The sequence below is a fragment of the Chrysemys picta genome, chromosome 5, assembly GCF_011386835.1.
Source record: "Chrysemys picta bellii isolate R12L10 chromosome 5, ASM1138683v2, whole genome shotgun sequence".
Classification (NCBI taxonomy): domain Eukaryota; kingdom Metazoa; phylum Chordata; order Testudines; family Emydidae; genus Chrysemys; species Chrysemys picta.
This window is the reverse complement of record NC_088795.1, coordinates 60,000,518-60,021,064: the sequence shown is the minus strand read 5'-3', so window position 1 is coordinate 60,021,064 and position 20,547 is coordinate 60,000,518. Positions and strand designations below refer to the sequence as shown.

At 42.4% G+C, this 20,547-nt stretch overlaps 1 protein-coding gene across 8 annotated transcripts in view; it reads right to left on the bottom strand.

The window, feature by feature from the left end:
* FHIP1A (FHF complex subunit HOOK interacting protein 1A) overlaps positions 1–20,547 on the bottom strand; it is a 135,529-nt gene that overhangs the window by 10,428 nt on the left and 104,554 nt on the right. For all 8 annotated transcript variants that reach the window (XM_065597815.1, XM_065597816.1, XM_005307360.4 and 5 more), the window contains 6 exons: positions 16,346–16,513; positions 12,479–12,558; positions 10,553–10,740; positions 8,988–10,028; positions 3,326–3,504; positions 2,907–3,045 (listed from right to left, as the gene is read on the bottom strand). In XM_065597815.1, coding sequence (XP_065453887.1) covers positions 2,907–3,045; positions 3,326–3,504; positions 8,988–10,028; positions 10,553–10,740; positions 12,479–12,558; positions 16,346–16,513 — 1,795 coding nt within the window. The remainder of the gene's footprint in view (positions 1–2,906; positions 3,046–3,325; positions 3,505–8,987; positions 10,029–10,552; positions 10,741–12,478; positions 12,559–16,345; positions 16,514–20,547) is intronic.

Sequence of the window (20,547 nt, the reverse complement as noted above, 5' to 3'; positions counted from 1 at the left end):
TCTCCATCCTTGTTTCCCCTTCCTCAGTTTATGGACGTTAGTGTATATCCTTCCGATACTTGGATAAAATTTTAATCTCTTAGCAATAATTTGGTAAAGCTATACTTTTTCTAGTTCTAGTTAATCATAACTCTCGCCCTCCAGACTCTTTAGTCACTTGTGTTGTTCTCTGGGTTTCTCCCAACTAGGGCTGGTCGGGAACCAGAATTTCTGTTCTGCAGGAAATCCTAACATTTTTGAAAAACAAAAAGCAAGTATTTTGAAATTGCCTGCAAAATAAAAATTCAAAAAAGTAGTCTTAATAGCCATCAAAATGTTTTGTTTTGACTTTTATATTATATTAAAACATGAATTATCTTTTATATACATATTAAATATATTTAATATTTAAATATAATTAAAAGCAAAAAGCCTAAACATTTGATTTTTTTCCTATTGAATAATTTCATCCAAATAGACCCATTTCTGCAAAATATTTCAATGAAACTGTATTTTTCAATGGAAATCTGTTCTGTCAAATTTTTCATCCAGTTCTGCTCTCAATTTCCATTTTTCTGGAATTTAGGTGCACAGAACTGTACACAGTATAGAATCTTACAGCATAGAGACTGAAAAGGTCTAATATTCTAGATGTGGTTGTTTGTTTGTTTGTTTGTTTTTACCAGGGACACAGGTAGAGTGTGTGTCACTTATCTGGTTAATAACCTGATGCCTCTACATATGCAATCTCAAATCAAATAGACTTTTCACTTCACCATATACTATTTCAGTATAAGCAGAGATGTAAATTTTCCGTTATTCCTAGAACTCTTACAGCATTATTGCGATCCAAGTATATCTCCTCTCTTGAACACTTATGTTTTGAATTAGTTTTCACCAATGGGATCAGTTTGTTTTTCAATTTTAAATCCTGTAGGAGGTCAACTATATTCAGTAATGCAGGAAGAATCAGGAAAGATTGTGTTTGCAGTTATACATCACTTTCACTTTTCAACTTTAAAAGGGAATCTAGGAGAAAGTTTCGTTCCCTAATACTGGATTTTCATTTTAGCTTCCTGCAATAATCTCAAAGTCCAACCATATTTTATTTGCCAATACTGTCGCAGTTTCAGCTTTACATTTCTTAATCAATATAATGATGTGGTGTGTTGGTGGACTAGGGAGGCAACTTGCCCTAAGAATTACTGTTCGATTGCTGGTATCGCTAGGATGGCTGAGAGCCAAAACTGCCGATAGTTTAGTCTCTAAGCATTAGGCAAGAGGCTCATTCTTTACAGGGGCTGCCACAGGGCAAGAGAAAATGTTACAGGCCAGTGACTGAGCAGCCTCTGCTTCAGGTTCCAGGATAATGACCCCAATGAAGGGACTCGGCAAACATTGAAGCCCACAAATATGCTGATGTAAAACAGGAAAATATAAATAAATGCCAAAATCAGAGACTGTTTTATGAAGCAGTTTCACTGGGTCTGAATAGCTACAACAGAGCTTTGAAGCATAACACTTATAAGAGGGATGAAGTTATGTTAGGAATGCATTATACAAAGATCTTATTGACAGTACCTTAAAAAAAAAAAATGGCAAGGCTCTCATCTACTGTTCTTGGAACCTGGCTTCTAAACTCCACTGGTCTCTGTGATAAACATCTCATTTACAGCATGCATCTTCCACAGACCAATGCTTCAAGAAGTAGCCTGAGAGAGGCTATGATTCTGCAGAGTATGCATACTGGGAATGTTAGAAGCTGACACCATGCTGATTAGAATTGAGGAAAATTATTAAGCCCCTCAGAAAAAAGCAATTAAATAAGCATTTTTAAAACGTCTCCCTTGCTCCCTACACACCAATGAAAAGCCAAACAAAAAATCTGGTGTAGGGACAGTGGGATACTCATTCCAAATGATTGATGATAATGATTCAATAAATAGAATCTCTTGAACCCCGTTCTGTTGCTAACTAGTGCCATGCTATCTCTATAGTTACTATTCTCAGCAGAGCCTATGCATTCCCATCATATGTGAAAGCAAGGTTTTAATGGAAGCTTGGAGCCTAGTGCTGACTACTCAGCAGCAATTCTAGAACCTGGCATCTGAAGTTCTGAACTCTGACTACAATGTGAGGCCCTGACCCCATCAGCTGCTGGAGGAATTTTATCATTTAGAAAAGAGAATTCTACATTTTAAATTTATTATCTGACACTGTACGAAACATTAATGATTGACAGCCCATTGAAAATAGGTGTAGCACACAGCATGCCTGAGAAGCAGCAGATGCTAGAAAAGTCAGCTGGAGTGGGAACGCTGTGCCCTGGGGTGGCACCAACTTACCCCCACCTTTGATGTGCCCCTCCTAGTACTTCATTTCGTTTTCAACTTCTTTCCATTTAAAAGGGCATAATCAAAAATTTCTGGCTCACATTTATCTTCCTTAAAGATATTCTAGTCCAGCCTATAAGGTTTTATCTACTAGAATTCCACAATGAATTTATTTCTGCAACTGCTCTCTCCAAGAATTACCAAAAAAGAGTGGATGCACTGCTCAATATGAGACTAAACATAAAATGAGATAGTGCACACATACAACCCCTCCCAATAAACCACGTACTCGGCCAGTATGACAGCAAGTCATGCTAAGACCTTATTCTGTTACTCTTTCAGAAATAAGTTTTCATGTGCTAAAATAAAACACTAAGAATTTCCAGATGGGAGACAATTTCAAGGTGCATCCACATATTGTGGCCTAAAAACTTAGGATTGTCCCTTTAAAGTTACAGAGATATAGAAATACCTTTGGCTGGTGATATGCATAATACCCTCCTCCTGTTTTTATCTTTCTGTGGGAAATAGGGCAGATAACCAGCAAGTCAGTGTTTTAGATCATATACCACTGTGAAAGTGGTTGATATTTACCTTTGGTTAGTAAATCTGGAGCCACATCAGACATGTCCGCTCGGAAAAGCAAGTACTGCTGGGCCTGTATAAGAAGACCTGAAAAATCTTTTTGGATGGATGCAAATTGCTCTATTTTATTTTTCACAGATGCCAGCACCTGCCAAAATAAGAATGGTAAATTTTTAATACTATCCTTGCAATTATGGCCTGAAACCTCAGTCTCTCTCTTTCCAAATTAGAGACTGTTACAATTCCAGTTGGGTAGTTAATTTCCAGCTCCTTGCACTGGCACAGTTAAAACATCAAACTAAACAGAGAGGTCCTCAAACAGGTAGGGGAAAGCAAATGCACAGCAACAAACTGAAAAACAGGTAAACAAGGCACTAGAATTATTGGCAAAACTTGCAGTGAGCATGAAATAAGCATTGATGAAGTACCTGATATAATGACCGTACGCTAGGCTGCAATACAATGTTGGTATTGAGCAGAAAGGAACGAAGAAGCGGTTGTGGGTAACTGGCCAGCTGAGTAATAATCCCAATGAGCAGCAAGTTAACATGCAAGGAATTCTCCAACATATTCTCCAGCTTTGACAGCACTACGCTGATAAATGGCCCTACAGGAAAAACAAAATCCTAAAATCAGGGGAATAAGCATTTGAAAAGGAATTTAAATCTCCATATCTGACTAAATCAGACTTCCCACATGCCAATTAAAAGCCAACAGGAAAAAAAGGTCTGAACAGAGAGGATGCAGCTTTGAATATATTTAATCTCATTAACTCTATCATGAGCAGGGACACTTTGACTGGTTAGCCAATCAGTTGACATTCAAAGTATATTAAGCATGCATAAGTATTCTACCTCATATGTGCCAATAAAGATTTAATCCAGCATGTTATGTTCTATGGATCTACTCCCATTGAAGTTACTCGGAGTCCTGCCAAAGATTTCAGATGAAGCAGGGTCAGGCTACTTATTACGATTTTATAGAGACAGTCCCGATTTTGGGGGCTTTTTCTTATATATGCACCTGATTTTTCACACTTGCTATCTGGTCATCCTACCGTTGTATCTTAATTCTACAGAAGGACTAGACAGAGTAAATTATGGGTAGGTTTCTCACATTATCATAATACATAGTGATATTTTAGTGGGACTATGAAAATGCTGTTTCAAAACATAAAAAACCAACCCTGGACTAATTTGTATAACAACACAAACATTTTCTACACCGCAAAAATTCACACAAAATGGGGAAGCCATAAAAATAGGCTATTGGTAGATGCAGGCTTTATCAGATTAATGTCACTTCTAAATAATAGTGTTGGTTTTTGTACGCATTTTACAGTATAGCCACTAAAATACAGAACTATTTACAATGAAAGTACATATCCTTCATCGTAAGCCTGACAAAGACTTTGCCAATATGAACATGAGTTAAGCAAATGAAAATGGATTCGTACATACTGCTAGCTGATAAAGCAGGTATGTAGCTGGAGACAGTAAAGAGACCAACAGAAAATCTATAAAAGTTACTTAAATATAAGGTTCAGCCCTGATCCAATTCTGGTTCCTCTGCACAACTCCCACAGTGTGAGAATACTGGAAAGCCAGCAAACTCTCTCCACATAGGGGTCCTTGACATGGGGGAATCCCTGGGTGGCACAAAGCATAGCCAACTTCTATGCTACCTCCTGTGACACCTGCCATAGGAGGCATGCCTGGAGGAAAGAACGTAACTGGGGTAACCACTCCAGCAAGCTCCTGCTGGCAAGCCATCCCCTTCAATGTCCTGGATAGCTAGGTCCAGTTTACAGCAGCTGTGTGGGGCTGTTCTAAGCTATGCTGGAGGCCAAAAGGAATCCCTGGGCAGCCCAACCATCAAGGAACCAAACCACAAATAACTACTTTGCAGCTCCACCCATCAGGCACAGGGCATGGCTGAGGATCAAAGCCCATTTTGTTTTAGAACTACTGCTACTATGGATGCACAGTATGGCTGGGTCTACACTAGCTCTCTTCTAAAACACGTCCTACTACTGATATTGGTACAGTATCTCCCCCACTGAGGAGAGCACAAGTGGAAGTACTAGTGTAGACAAGGGTGCAGGTGACTATTGGCTTTTAACTCTCATGTCACCCAACTCTAATTCACAGGACAGTGGTTAAGGGACAGAGTAGCCACCTCTCCAGCTCTGGCCAATTAGTTGACCAGCAACAGTCGCAATAAGAAGTTGCAGCCCTGGCAGAAGGGAGTGGCTGCAAGAGAGGCCAAAGACTATTCTGTGTCAGCAGCAAACTGGCAGGAAGCTGCCCAAGGAGCTAGACCACAAATTCTGTGAAGACTGGGATGAGACTGCTGGGGAAACCCCACAGCCTGGATGTGCTTCCCTAGGGTGCTGCTACAAAGCCTGGGAGGACTATGACATAAAGATTTGAGGACAGTGGGATCTGAGCTGCAATGTCTCTACTACCATTGGTGCCAACTTTCTCGGGCGCTGGTGGGTGCTCGTGCCTCCCCCGTTCCTAACCCCGCCCTGACTCCCCTTTCCCCGCCCCGACTCCACCCTTTCCCTGCCCCGCCCACACTCCAACCCCTTCCCTAAAGTCTCCGCCCCCTCCCTGCCCCTACTGGATCCCTTCCCCAAATCACTGTCCCAGTCCCGCCTCTTCCCCCAGTGCGCCACATTCCCCCTCCTGCCGTGCAAAACAGCTGTTTCGTGGCACAAGCACTGGAAGGGACGGGGGAGAAGCAGGACGTGGCAGCGCTCTTGCAGAGGAGGTGGAGGTGAGCGGAGCAGGAGCTGGGGTTCACACCTCAGCAAAAGGCCAGTGTACTTCTACGCAGCTCAAGGACAAGCGAGAAGGCTGAGCCACTTCACAGCTGGTTAAAACACCAGTGACTAATTTGGATCCTGTCTACATTTGCAATACCACCAATGGAGGTGTCTTGCAATATTTTGCTGAGATACATAAAGAGCCTTCACCCAACGTTGCCTGCCTGGGATACATAAAAAGCCCTCATCCAGCACTGCCTGCACTATCTGATCATCCTGCCCCTTCCTCCTCTCATGGTGGCATTCTCAATGTACTGCTGGGACACTCCCCTCCCGACCACCCCCCTGACCCCGTGCAATGAAGGCAGCTGTGTAAGAGGTTCCAAAAGAAGGTGTATTGAGGCTAACAATTCCAAGTCAGCCTTGGGATCTGAGCAGCAAAGGCTGAAGCCAGGCACTTACAGCAACAACTGAGAACCACCTCATAAGACTTGACCAGAATACATAGATGGTCTCTGTCATCTGAACAAATCAGGAAAAATAAAAGGCCCTCCAGAACCATACTAGAGCAACAATCAGAGCAGCTCAGCAGGTAGTTATAAGCTTCAAAAGGAGCAACACAAACTAATTAGAAGAATTTTTTTAATTTTACACCTGGTCCAATGCATGTGCCTGGAGATATGGGGGACCTACCCATAATAAAAGTTTATTTGCCACATATTTCTATTACTGACATTTCCTGGTTTGGGTGGCATGGAGGTAGGTAGATTTGTGTTTAATGATCTTATACGGCAAATAAATGCTAAAGGAACAGCCACCATTTTCTAAACCAAGGGTCCAGCATCAGTGCCACATCCACATAATAGCGTCTTTATTTAGGTACAAGTCATATAGTGGAGCAGCATGCCTACACACTGGTGGGATTTACTGGTGGTGAGAGACTTGGTTTGGACATTTAATTCTGTAGAACAAAGCTCCTTCCTCTAATAGCGCCCATAACACTCAGTTGACACCGTCAAATTAGAGCCCTAGACCAACACATAATGTAATACTGGACCCAAATTATATGCAAAACACTTTTTCTGTATAGTAACACAGAGATGGCTGAAATGTCATTTGTTTGAGTGATAGCATAACCCCCATTGCAAAGTCAACTTTGCCAATGTCTTCCCCACTCATCACCAGCTAGAAAACCATTTGAAATAGAGTGAAGAGACAAAGAGAGAGAAATGTGGCTTGGGAAGGGTAGTAGCAAAGCGTTGTTTGAAAGGAAGTGAAAGGGGAGAAGAGGACTTGACACAGACAGAAAGGGATGTTGCCAAAGTATCCGAACTATGTTTGACAGGGAATGACAGGAGACTGACAGAGCCGGATGTGACCTAGGGACATGAGGGGAGCTTTTGAGTGTCCGGTACAGCGAACTCATCACAGCAATAGTGGCAAATGCACTTGAAAACCAAATTGCCTTCCTCAAATACTTAAAGACTGAACACCAGGCCTGCTGGCCACATTTCAAAGGCTGCATTTCAATGACTAAAAGATTAATGTATCCCCTGAGTTATTTAAAGTCAGCCCTTACAGACTTTGCTGTGGGTAAGCACGCCTGAATACATTGTGTCCTCCCAATGATTAGATATAATTCTGTGGCCAGATTTCACTGGATGCCTGGCACAAGAGAAAAACATAACAGTGAGGGTGCCATTGGCATTTGAAAAGCAAGATTCCTAGACCTGCTTGCAAAGAGGTGCATGCAGAAATGACAATAGCGCTGCCACCTGGTGGCAGAGCAGTCTATCACTTTTCTGTTGTGTTGCAGATGCTGCTGTATAGGTAGCAAAGCAGTTGCAGAAATGGGACATTTTAAGTGCACTTATTGTATTAGGTCAGATAGTCCAACCACTCACAATGGCAGGATTGTTCCCTGGAATGATGTGGTTAGGACAGCTGTTTGGTGCTGTCTTGTTCTAAATTTTTATAACAAACTAAACAAATATGAAGGTCAAAAACTCCAGCCCAAGAACAGCACCACACACTTTAATGGCATAGTTACATTGTATCAAAGTAAATATTAATTTAAAAGTACCATAATAAGTTACTGTTATTCATGTTTCCCCTCTGTCCTTCATATTGGTTAACACCTCTCTCCTGTGCTGATTGACTGGTGTTCCAACCTCTCCTGCCATCTTTCTCTTGGCCACCAATGCCCTCTCCTTTCCTGTCTATTTCAGTGTCGCTAATCTCCTTCTACCATGACCCCATTAAAAGGGTTTTTAAAACAAACCAGAAATCATGGAATTACCTAATGTTCACTGCAATCATATTATTCACTCTGCTTGTGCGCGTTCCACCCCTTTCCCCAACCTGTTTCCTGTCTTATCTATTTAGATTGTAAGCTCCTCAGTTCAGGGACTGTCTCTGATTCGATATTTGTACACTGCCGGTTAGAATGGGATCCTGTTCTTGGTTGGCTCTGATAAACCGCAATAAACATGGTAAACAGGGCCGGCTCCAGGCACCAGCAAACCAAGCAGGTGCTTACGGCGGCACATTTTCAGGGGCAGCATTCCAGACGGCCTCTTTTTTGGGGGGCGCTTGGGCGGCAAAAGCCTAGAGCCGGCCCTGGCAGCAGCAGCGCATCCTGCACCAGGGGCGCCCTGGGGCCACTGTGGTTTGTATCTGGGAGCAGCAACCGCACCTTATGGCTGGGCGGGCTCTGAGCGTGGGACACTCGGGCTGGGGGCCACCCCTCAGGGCGCACAGAGGCGCCTGCAAGTGCTTCAGGGCGGCTGCCCCCCAGCGCTGCAGCTGGGGCTGGGCAAAGCGGCCAGAGCTGCCCAGGGACTGCGGCAGGGTGGCCAGGAGCAGCAGCAGGAGCGGGGCCATAGAGGGCGGGGTGCTGCTGTGCGGGGCCCGCATTCTGTTCTCCGGGGCTCCAATCCCTCTGGGGCTGCCCTGCCCCTCAGCCCCCTGCCAGGACGGTCCCCCAGCTCTGTCCTCCCCGGTCCTGGATGGCCCTGGAGGCAGGAGCCCCGGCTGGAGGGACCCTGGGCTGAGGCGCGGCCCAGGAGCCCGGCTGCTTACCCCGACCCTGCCAGCGCTGGACCGGCTGGAGACGGGGGGGGGGGGGGGGGGAGCGGGCGGAGTCAGCACTGGTGAGGGGAGAGCCCAGAGTCGGGGCAGCAGAGAGTGTGGGTGGGGGGAGAACCCATGGCTGGGGTGGGGGGCAGCTAAAATTTTTTTTGCTTAGGGCAGCAAAAAACCTAGAGACGGCCCTGATGGTAAAAACACCAAAAAGAATTTAATTAATGAGGAAATTCCACCTGTAAATGCAGCATTCTGGCTCCTTGCAGGATGGTTGGAAAATGTATCCTCCTTTGGCCCAAATGGAGACAGTGTACTTTCTGTAGAGGGAGTTTCCACTGAAAAATTTTCGAAGTCCTCCTCCTCTTCTACTGGAGATACAGGATCAGGTGTCAGCAATTTCTGCTCCTCCAAGCCTTTTGTGTTAGAATCCAGTTCTTCAATAATTTTTTCATATTGTGCAATGAATTCTTCACTATCTGGGCTCAGCAGCCTCACATTTGAGTTTTGATCTGCTTCTGGAGGAGAGAGTTTCAGCTCTAAGTCTGGTTGTGGGTCTGTTTCAACAGCTTTCTGGTTTATTTGTTCCTTTGTATCCTGAGGCAAACCAGAATTTTTCCTATTGTGTTCCTTTAAATCTGTGTCTGGATGCGAGTTTTTCAAAGACCTCTTAATGGGCTGGCTTTGAATTGTGTTTTGAGATTCAGTTGCTGTACTTAAAGTTTCCTCCTTGGAATTGTCATCATCCTGAGCATCCTTTTGGGCACATAACCTGTAAACCATGACATCATCCTGAAAATCTGATTCTTCTATATAAGACCCTTTGACAAGCATGATTGCATTCTTCTTCATCTCTTGAATGTGCTTTGGTGGCTCTGCAGGCAGTTGTCTCTCTACAGTCCCTAGATCATCATAAGGCTGGGGTGAGCTCACATCAGACCCAGGAGAAATCCCTGTGTCGTAGCTGTCATCCCATTCCAGCTCCATCTGTATCTTCTCTCCCAGTGGAGTAATTTGAGAGGAGCTGCCGTTACTGGAAGTTCGCTGCTGGAGTTGGAACATAGGATGCTCCACATTTTTACTGTTCTCCTCTGCCAGCGTTTGGATAAAGGTGTCTGGGTCAGGGTCTTCCCCATTATATGGGGCAGACCAAACCCGGCAGTCTTTCATGCAGTGGAGAATGATGGCTTCAGCTTCCCACAGGTACTGCAGGTAACTGATGTCCACAGCTCTTCCGTATTTCACAATGCACATGGATTCGCAATAGCCTATGCAAGAACCTGAGATAAAACAAGAGTATTCACAATATGATAAAAAAATCAAACTGAAGTCCCTACAGTAATGCAAGGCAGCTGCTAAGAAGGGCAGGAAGATACTTTTGCCTCAAGCACCCAAAGGGGATGGGTAACCAAGACACAGAAGTTAAGAGATTTGCTTGTGGCTGCCCATGGCTGTGTCTAAAATCCGGAGTCAGCATTAGAATTCAGGAATTCTGAGAGACCAGCCTGGAGCCCAATCCATCAGACCACACTGCCCCTCCAGTAGCATAAGATGTAGCCACATCTTCACACGTTTTTGTGAATGTACATCCAACGTGGATATTCTTTCAAATACAGATTTGATAGAGCTCCCATGTGGGAGTGATTAAATGCTGGCCCTCTCCAATCCAGACTAATTACATATTCTTTGTGAAATATTAATGGTTAATATCAAATAAGTGAATTTACTATGTTCACTTTCCCACCCTATGCTGAGGATATTCCAAACCAAACCCTTCACAGCACAATGCACACCCAATGTTTACCTGCACCGGGTGTGGCCTTTGTCCATAAAATGTAATCTTTTGCTTGGTTTTCAACAGTCAGCGTAATCCCAGTAGAGCAGCAGACAGGGGTCAAAGCAAGCAGTTTAGCAGCAGATACTGAATAACAGTCTCTTTCCCTCACAGCCCATCTTTGACTCAACATCATGTGATTACATGGGATCAGATATCTGAAACAACAAAGCCAATTGTTATACACCCACAACAACATTCCTTGTATTTTAAGGAGAGTAGCTGTGTGGAAAATTCTCCTCTCACCTTCCCCTTTGCTCAAATTAAAAAACACAATCTGCCAAATTACAGTCATCTCCTTAAGAACATCAAACATGGCAGCTTTCTGGGGTAGGTCTGGAGTCTGATGAGCTACACTGGGCTCCAGTCTAGAGGAGGAAGGGAAGGACAGGCGCTCCTGGGAGGAAATGCCTGTGGGGGTAGTTAGAGGAAACCACTAGACCAGGATTGTGTCAGAGCATTGTCCTAAATGTGGGCAGGGACGGGCAGTGGAATAGGATGGGCACATGCCAGAGGGCGCCAGTTTGTCTGGCTCTATTCAGGGTGAGTTAGCGAGGAAGGGTTGGAGAGCCCAGTCCACAGAAAGAGCCAGCACATAAATACAAGTTGAGACACTGCATGTCTCTAACTGGGTAATATTGTTGGGAAGAATCAACATATAAAGCTCTTGGGCAGAGGAGGGATTATGGAAGGACGAGGAGCAGACATAGCACATACTTGCATTCTGTTTCTTAGAGTGATTTAGGGGTTAACTAGATTGGTGTTTTGTCATTTAAAGTAAATCAGTGTTTAATAACAAGCGACTCCCCAAATAAATAACACAATACAAAAATAAATGTAGCACTCACCTCTGTTAAAGTCAGTGGAGGAATCCTACCAACTCTGAGTTTCCCACAGTTATATAATGATCTGGTTTAGTCCCTACTAACGTACCCACATACACCAGCAAGGACTGGATGAGATCCCAGTGTAATTTGTAGTGGAGGGAGGGGAAAGAGACACTGAGAGACAGCTAGCACCCCTGGATTTCCCATTGAGTTACTGATTAGGTCATTGTTAATACATCTAAGATGAATTACCAGTGACCTGATTTGATCCAATCTAATCTAACTCTAACAGACATGCCAGCCACACTTATTAAAACAACAACATAAAAATAATAAAGAAAAGCAGCTAGAAAAAATTTTAAAAAATGTAAACTGAGGGTTCTGATATAACTCAAGAAATGCTCAGTTAAAAGCAGAAATCAACTAATCCAGGACATTGCACAATTAAAGCAGCATGTCCTTCTACCCTGGGTACAACAGGTCAGGAATTTATTTGAGAAATTCCTGGGCAAGGGGGAGTAAAAAGGTTTGGAAGCTGCAGAAAAGTAAATACACCTCTACCTCGATATAACGCTGTCCTCGGGAGCCAAAAAATCTTACTGCGATTATATTGAACTTGCTTTGATCCGCCAGAGTGTGCAGCCCCGCCCCCCTGGAGCACTGCTTTACCAAGTTATATCCGAATTCGTGTTATCTCGGGTCACGTTATATCGAGGTGGCGGTGTATAGCCCTGCTAATATAATTCATGAGAGAAAATGTTCAGAACTGAAAAAATATTACAAATTTAGAACCAGGGAACCTTTAGAGGTGGTAAATAATCCATGGATTCTGTTCCCTCACTTTTCTACAAATAAATTACAACAAAAGAATATGTGAAAAGTAGTGTCTCTCATTGTGCCTGGGTACGATAGGATATATAAACTGTGCCTCTCTTGGTTTGGTATATTTGTGTCAGAAACAAGTGTTTTATCTCTGTATTTGTTTGCTTGTTCCTTTTAAGAGCTCTAGCTTTACATCCAGAGACTTCCTACTGGAGAATTAGAATAGAAAAAGGAGTGTGGATTTTACCTTAAAACTAACTGTAACATCACATCTTCACAATGTAAGCCGATGAGTGTTCTGAACAATGCCAAAGATACCACACAGAGCTGGAAAATGATAAACACAGTCAGTTTTTGATCTGGCAATTGTAACTTTTGTCCCTCCCATGGGGTAAATTTAATTCTGCATTTTAGAAAGCACAGCCTGAATTTAGTGCTTTAGCAGAGACTGAAAGTATGCTTATTTCATTCTGTCAGCATCCTGGTAGGATTTTATTAGATGCTTGAAGTTATACATACACCAAAATATATTTTTATAAAATACACACAAAACAGCAATTTGCTTTTAAGAAGCTGAATGAAGGAGAAAAGTTTGCAAGAACTGAAAAGTGAGAAACAGCACACCTTTTAAAGGAATTTTGCTATTTTAGACAATTTAATTTAATTTGGTTTCAGCAATAAAGGGCTTCTGGCCAACTCAGTGGATAAAGCATTAGCTTTTATCTCTGACACACTTAGTTTGACCAGCTGAAGGCCTTTGCTGGAAAGAGTTCAGTTATCTCACAAACTAAGGGTATGTCTACACTAGAGCTGGAAGGTGTAAATTCCAGCTCAAGTAGACATACACGCACTAGTTCTGATCAAGCTGGGGTGCTAAAAATAAAAATGTAGTTGTGGCAGCATGAGGACTAGCTGCCTCAAGTATGATCCTATCCAAAATGCAAAGTATGTACTTGGGGTGGTTAGCTTGAGCCGTCACTTGCGCCAGCGCAGGTACACTTCCAATTTTAGTGCAATACCTCAATCACAACTAGCACGGTATGTCTCCACCTCTAGTGTAGACATACCCCGAGAGAACCCTCTTTTGTGAAAGAAGCATGTTTCCTGGTAATGAATGACTGACACTATGTGTATAGGAGAGACTAATTGTTTATCTATCCAGGACAAAAGTGTTGAGGTTGCTGGGCAGGATGAAAGTTATTTGTGATGTTGCAGTACCTATCTTAATTTACACTAGACTGGAGAGAGATTGGGAACTTGAATTTCAAAATTACCTTCATTGGCATTAAATTACACATATGTGCTTTAACCCTTCCAAAAACGTTCACTGTCTTGGTGGAGAACTGCATGGGTGTCCTTAAGTTGGGCAGGTAGAAGAACATTAGTCCAAGGAAAGAGGACTGTGCCTAACTCTTGCTCAGAGCAATTAACAGACTCCTGCTGGAAATCCTTATCACATGTCCCATTTAAATGCCACCTGTACCTGAAGAAGAGCTCTGTGTAGCTCAAAAGCTTCTCTCTTTCACCAACAGAAGTTGGTCCAATAAAAGATAAGTACAAGGTGGGTTAGGTACTATCAGTAATATCAGAAGCCAATAGGAAGAGACTAGTCAACCACAACCTTGCGACTGTGTAGGGAGTTGGAGAAGGCAGCAGTGAGGAAATAGGTGAGGAGATGACAGGAACAGGGGAAAGTGGGGTTCTTCCCAGAGGTGGGTTGGTTGAAGGAAAATTGCAGGAGCCTTAGGAGGAGGTGAAGTCTTTGCAAAGGTAGAGAGAGGGATTAGTAGTTAGAGAGAGAGTTGGGGTGTTTTGGAGATAAAAGAAAGAGATTGGTGAAGAGCTATCCTTGTTTTCTTATTGTGATTTGTGGAGAGTTGTTCTAAGTGATTTAAGGGTTCAAAATAATGATTGCTAAAGAAAATCAAAGTGACTTCCTTCAATGTTATGAAAGGCACATTATTTACACTAAATACCATGTTATTTATAGAGACCCATCTCTTGCATTCATAATATAGTTGTAAAGAAAAATCAGAAAGCAACATGTATTTGAATAAGCAGAGACAGTCTATTTATTTGTATTTCATTAAAGGAAAACAAGTATGTAAAATGTATTAGCAGGAAACAACGAGGATGGTGGTTTATATGTATGGATAGGTGGCCAAAAGAGCTTGTAAATTTAATCATGTCAATTATTAAGAAGAAGAACAGGAGTACTTGTGACACCTTAGAGACTAACAAATCTCTAAGGTGCCACAAGTACTCCTGTTCTTCTTTTTGCGGATACAGACTAACACGGCTGCTACTCTGAAACCAATTAAGAAGTCTTTTCAGCAATAATAATGCATGCAGCTTTTGTTCTATGGAAGCCCACAGAAAACTGCAATTCTAGCTTTTGCACTTGGCCAAGCTATACTGCAGAAAACTCATTCAGTGTCACAGAACCATTCTGGCCGAGATCCTGAGTTGCTCAGGACTGGAGAATTCTTTGCAATACCCATTTCCTTTGCCCGTGGAACAGTAATTATGATTAGACAAGACAACATCTGCATTTTTTGTCTACAAAAGCTGTTTGAGTTTTCAGAGTTAATCCATCTCTGAAATGCAACAACAGCAACATATATCCATAGATGCATGTACTCCCATTCCTAAACACACTTCTGGTCCAAGCTGCTGTCCCTAACACACAAATGTAATGCACACACTGATTCTCTGGCTTTGTCTGCACTTATACCATATGTTACTCTACAGTATATTAGAATCAGAATCTCAGGGTTGGAACGGACCTCAGGAGGTCATCTAGTTCAACCCCTGCTCAAAGCAGGACCAATCCCCAACTAAACCAACTATTATTAATTATATATGAATTATGATTATTATTAATCAACTAATATTCATCAACTAGTTACCTACAGTGATCTTCTATGAATATTTTAACAATGGTCTGTCTAGGGTGACCAGACATCCTGATATTTAGGTGTTTGTCCCGCATCCTGATAGATCTTCGGTCGGGACTCTGCATTCTGCCTTTTTTTTTTTCCCCCTCCGCGGGCAGCACTCAGCTGTTCTCGGTTGTTTTTTTTTCTCCCCTCTCCTGAAAACCAGAGGCTGAAGGTATGCATAGCTAAGGGAGGGTGCAGAATCTCCTCTGACTGCCCGCAGCACTCGGCTGTTCTTGGCTTTCCCTCCCCCCCCCGCTGCTGGCAGCACTGGGCCACAATAGGGAATTGGGAGAGGGAGCTGTTTGTGTTGTTACACCAGCAGCACTCGGTTTTTGGGTTTTTTTGCTCTGCCGGTGACACCCCCCCCCCCTTGTGTCCCAATATTTTCTTCCTGTCATCTGGTCACCCTAGGTCTGTCTGCAAAATTGTAGCATTAGCCTGCGATAAGCTCTGTGTACTAAAGGTGCATGTGCTGCAGAGAAGAGGGAAATCTGATTATTTAAATACACAGCCAAACAAACAAACAAAATTGCTCTTATAAACAAAAGAGCAGGCAACATTACTGGTAAACACACATGCAGGAAAGATTTATACTTGGTTCCTGAAGAACAAACTGGGCATATTGACAGTGCTCAACTCAGGTAATTTGGAAGCGAGGTGGGTATAATGATCTCATCGTTTAGGGGCTGGGTAGTTTCTTCTGTGAAAATTATTTGAAAATGCCTGTTACTTGGTGCACTCTGAGCTATTTCATATGGCCACCAAAATTGTTCTTCTTGAATATTTGTACAAATCTCAGAGATGAGTTATGTATGGCAGGAATAATTTAGCAGTATCCAGAGTGGGAATAACTCCACTAGAGGCAGGTAAATTACTCCAAACTTGCCTTCTATTTTGTGGCAAATGTTAGGCTCCTAGAAGCCCCCCAGAATCTCCTTCAACCACTCTACAGCTATCTTACACAATCCCAAACTGCTCATCACTATAGTGGCGAAGTGACAACAATTACAGCAAAACAACATTATGTTTAGATCACAAAGACAGGTACGAAAGGAAATTCACAGTTAAAGGTTAAACAGAGCCATAGTAAATACAGATATGATGAAGCTCCCACTAATTCTGTTAACCCAAATTCATCAAAAGCACACGTGCTCCCCTCCTGCTTGCCTTACCTGAAATGGAGTGTTGATTCGGCTCGTGAGCGTATCTAGGATGTGCACATTCTCATGCTGGTGCAGCAGGATGAAACGCAAGAAAATCTGGAGTAGAGCTGGCTCTGAAACACTGCGCAAAAAGAGATCCAGGTATGCAGTCGTAGTCATTACCTCCTCCACAGTTACCTAAAAGCAAATATATGGTAAGTGCACATCTTACAAAGACCACCACTGTGTTTACATTATGTGTGGCTCCTGCAGTAACACTATATACACAATAAACTATAATAAGCACATTTTGTGCTTTTTGCTTTTAAATATATGGAACAGAAAGCCTCTGATGTATTAAAAAAATAATCAAATATTTTGTGCTTATTTCAATGATGTGATTAGTTAAAGAAAGTGCCTCCCTCCCATCTGCTGAAATACAATGCTGGTTCACAAATACCTTCAGACCCTCACCACCATCCCTCTACCACTGGGCTGGCTCCATTCTTCTGCCACTGTTCAGATTTGCATTCAGAGAATGGTAAAGCCATTTATTTGGTATTCAGATGAATATATTGAATACCAGCATATGCCACACCCCTAGAAATGAACAATAGTAAAGAGTAAATGAATGAACCAACAAAAAAGGATACAGGGGTCTTTTTAAAAAATGTCTCTCTCCACCAAGTTGTATTTTATCTTTACCTTTCCACTTCTTATTTTCCAACAGCACTTTTAACACCCTACCCCAAATACACACACACACACACACACACACACACACAGATTGATGCACAAAGTTTCCTACCAGATTTCAGGCTCAAGTATTTGGTATTCATACAGCAAAATTGATATTGCATGTTACTTTGCTAACGCAGGATTTTTTTAAGCTTATCTATTGACAATATGTGCTGGCAAGGCACAAAGTATTCCAAAGGCTGCCTCTGCATCATGCACTGATGCTGCAAAGTCAGCTTTTTAAAAATAGCTACATATGAGCCTAATAAGCTTATGTGTACAAAGATAAACCCTTACATATAGGAATCTGTCTATAAGAAAAGGGGCATTAAACATCTTTTGTTTACCACTCTTAGCTGGATGAATGAAAAGACAGATTTTATTAAAAAAGAATCAAAGCTGTCACTTAAAAGCTAAGAGGATTTAGAAAGTACTCAGAAGGGCAGCATTTGCGTAACATGCTGTAAATATTAAAATGCCAGTTCCATTATGCTGCATGTTAGCTACACACACAGGAATGCCATGTTGCAGATTCCTTTTAAAGTACTTTTTAGGATCACCTGCAACATGGCAACACCTGCAGAACAAATCTTATTTTCACTAGTGACAGAACATAGGAATATTGTTTACAGTCTTGTGAACTGTGAAGAATTGTGGAAGACTCCAAGTACTTCTAAATTTGGGGGTAGTTATTCACTCTCTTTTTGAAGCTTTATTCTGTTATTCATACAATGCCTCTCTGTTAATAGTTCAGATAGTAGTCCAAACTAACTCCCTTTTTCATTAGAAAAAAAAGCTACTGTACTTATGCAAGCTGGTCATTATAACCCTTCACCAAGAAAAAAAAAAATCACGAGTTCATCTTCTTGGTCTGTTACCATAAGCTCAGTCTGAAACAAACCTCAATCTCAAACAAAATAAAAAAGGAAGAGGAAATTCATGGCCACAGCCTGTACTCTGCATCCCATTCTCACTGGCTCTGCAGACTCAATAAAACCAGCTACACATTAGTTGAATGTATTATTTATGAACTAGGAAAGTATGCTCAGCAATGATGAAGCAGAGATAAAGACATAGCTCATGCACCCAAGGATCCTACGCTCTAACATAGATGCTAGCAATACAGTTTATATGTGTATTACACACACACACACACACACACACACACACACACACACACACACACACGTTAGAAGATTGGGAAGTCAAGCACTCAATACTTAGAAAATGCCAAAATTAAGATTGCCTCGGCAGCCTTAATTCAGCCCCCTTGTGCTTATGCATTATGACACAGCCTTTGATTACATGATCACATAGTATTGGTGGAATATATGGGCCCAATTTGTTAACATAACCCAGTCACTGTTCAATATCACTGTTAAATAAGGTTCAGGGTTCAGTAGCCTGTACAGTACCATGGCAAACACACCATTAACAATCCTTTTAACATTTTCTTGAAGATACAAAAGAGAAGGAAAAACAGTTAAAACATCTGAAATGTAAAGTAAGACTTTCACTTTTAACATCATCACTTGTTCCCTTCCCCTTTAGCTGGAGAGAGATTTTATAAAGAAAAATGTTGTTTGACAGTCCCTTAGATGGTAATAAAGATGCTAATAACAAACAGTCCTTTTGGGGAAAGTCCTTTTTAGCTGAGTTGCTGCTGTTGCTGATGTTAAAGTCTGATCTCGTTTCATCCCAGGTGGTGACTGGGATTCAGTCTGGTAGAGGTGGCAATGTTATCTGGATCCCTCTCTCTCTGGCCTAGTGTGGTCAGGACATTTCTTATAATTAGGACAAAGGAGGACTGGGGTATCAGGAGATGGTAGGGGTGGCAGCCATCATGGTGAAATTTTCTTCAGTAGTTTCTGTCTGTTCCTGTCTGTCCGCTCCCCTAAAGTCTCTTTCTTTAAGGACGCACAAAGAGAATGGTGGGTGGAATAGTCCATCTCCTTACCTCATTATTCTGTCCACCAATTACACACCAATTTTGGTTCATTAATTTCTGGTTCCACATCTGATGTTTTTACTAAGCATGATTTTAACATGGTCCTCGAATTATATCACTAGGCCTTTTTGTTTAGCTGAATTCTGTTTTTCTCTCCCTTTCATACTTTTTCTCATCATTCCATTTTATAAACTTTTACATACTTCTTTTTACAGCTGAGCTTACAATTAGGGCAAATTTGTTGGCCCAGTTATTACAAGAGGGCCCCTGCACAGGATGCACCAGCTCTGAGGATAAATAAGGGTTGTGTAGTGAAGGAGGCTGTTGCCTGTTGGATCCTTGCTTCATTCATTGCAGAAGTTGGAAGGTGTGTAGTGAATGACGCAGGGGATTGCAGGAAGAGAAGGGAGGGTGTCATGGTTAAGGCAGTTGAATGCTTTCTTGGAGAACTCGATCCCTAAGTTTTTTGAAAAGCAAACTGCAAAAATCTCAAATTCCATCATATTGACATCCATATGGTTCATCAGCAGTTTCTTCACCCAGCCAGTTCCAGAACTGCCCCCGCAACCTGACTACTCATCAGATACATCTCCCCACATCATACCCTGCCCCAATGGTTCACAGTTTCAGTGATCCACACAGCTCCCAGTCCCTTTGCCCAGTCAGTCCCAGCCTCCCAGTACCTCTCCCATGCCAGTCTACCCAATCCCAGGCTCCTTGTCCCAATCTACTCACCTCTTCCCCCACTCTCCAAGATCTGGTTCTTGTCCCCTCTGCATTTGAATGAGGCACCTTCCTCCCACCAGCTGCAGGGGAACATTGAGGGCACAGGAGAGTCTCCCTGCTCTGAGCTGAGGTGCCTGGATATAGCACAGCAAGCAGCAGCCCAGAGCTGCAAATTTCTGGGAACCCTGTGCAGTCCAGGGCTAGAGCATTCCCAGTGTGTGCAGAATCTTCAGGGAATCTAGCTGTGAAGATCTAGTAAGTCTCTACTAACCATAACATGTAACATGGGCCTTAAGTGAGGATTGGGTGGGATTCTACAAAGAAAAAATTAAAATGCACAGTACAGTGCTGAAACAGTATTTGTAGGACATACTAAATATCATGGAACCAGTGATCTTTCAACCCTTCTCTGTCATTTTTTGAGAACTGACCTGAGACTAAAGAGTTTGATGAACTGTGACAGGGATGGAAGGAAGCGGTTTGGAAGAGTGAGAGTAAAAAACACAAACACAGGACAAAAAGTGTCGTGGAGTTTGGTGGAAGGGAGAAAGTGGAAGAGGAAGTGCAAAAGGGCTTGTCACCATTATAGATATTGTATGTGGGCCAGTTAAAAGGCTCATTACTCATTGTGCTACGATTGGCATGTAATGCAGCCATCTGAAATCTCTGGGCCTGATTCTTGCTTAAACAGATGTAAATCTGCAGTAACTCACCTTCATTTTACATTAGCTCCCTCCTCTCACAATGGTTTTGTGAAAATAAATGCATTGTTTGTGAAGAACCCAGACTGTGGTGATGTGCATCACAGAAAAGCTCCTGA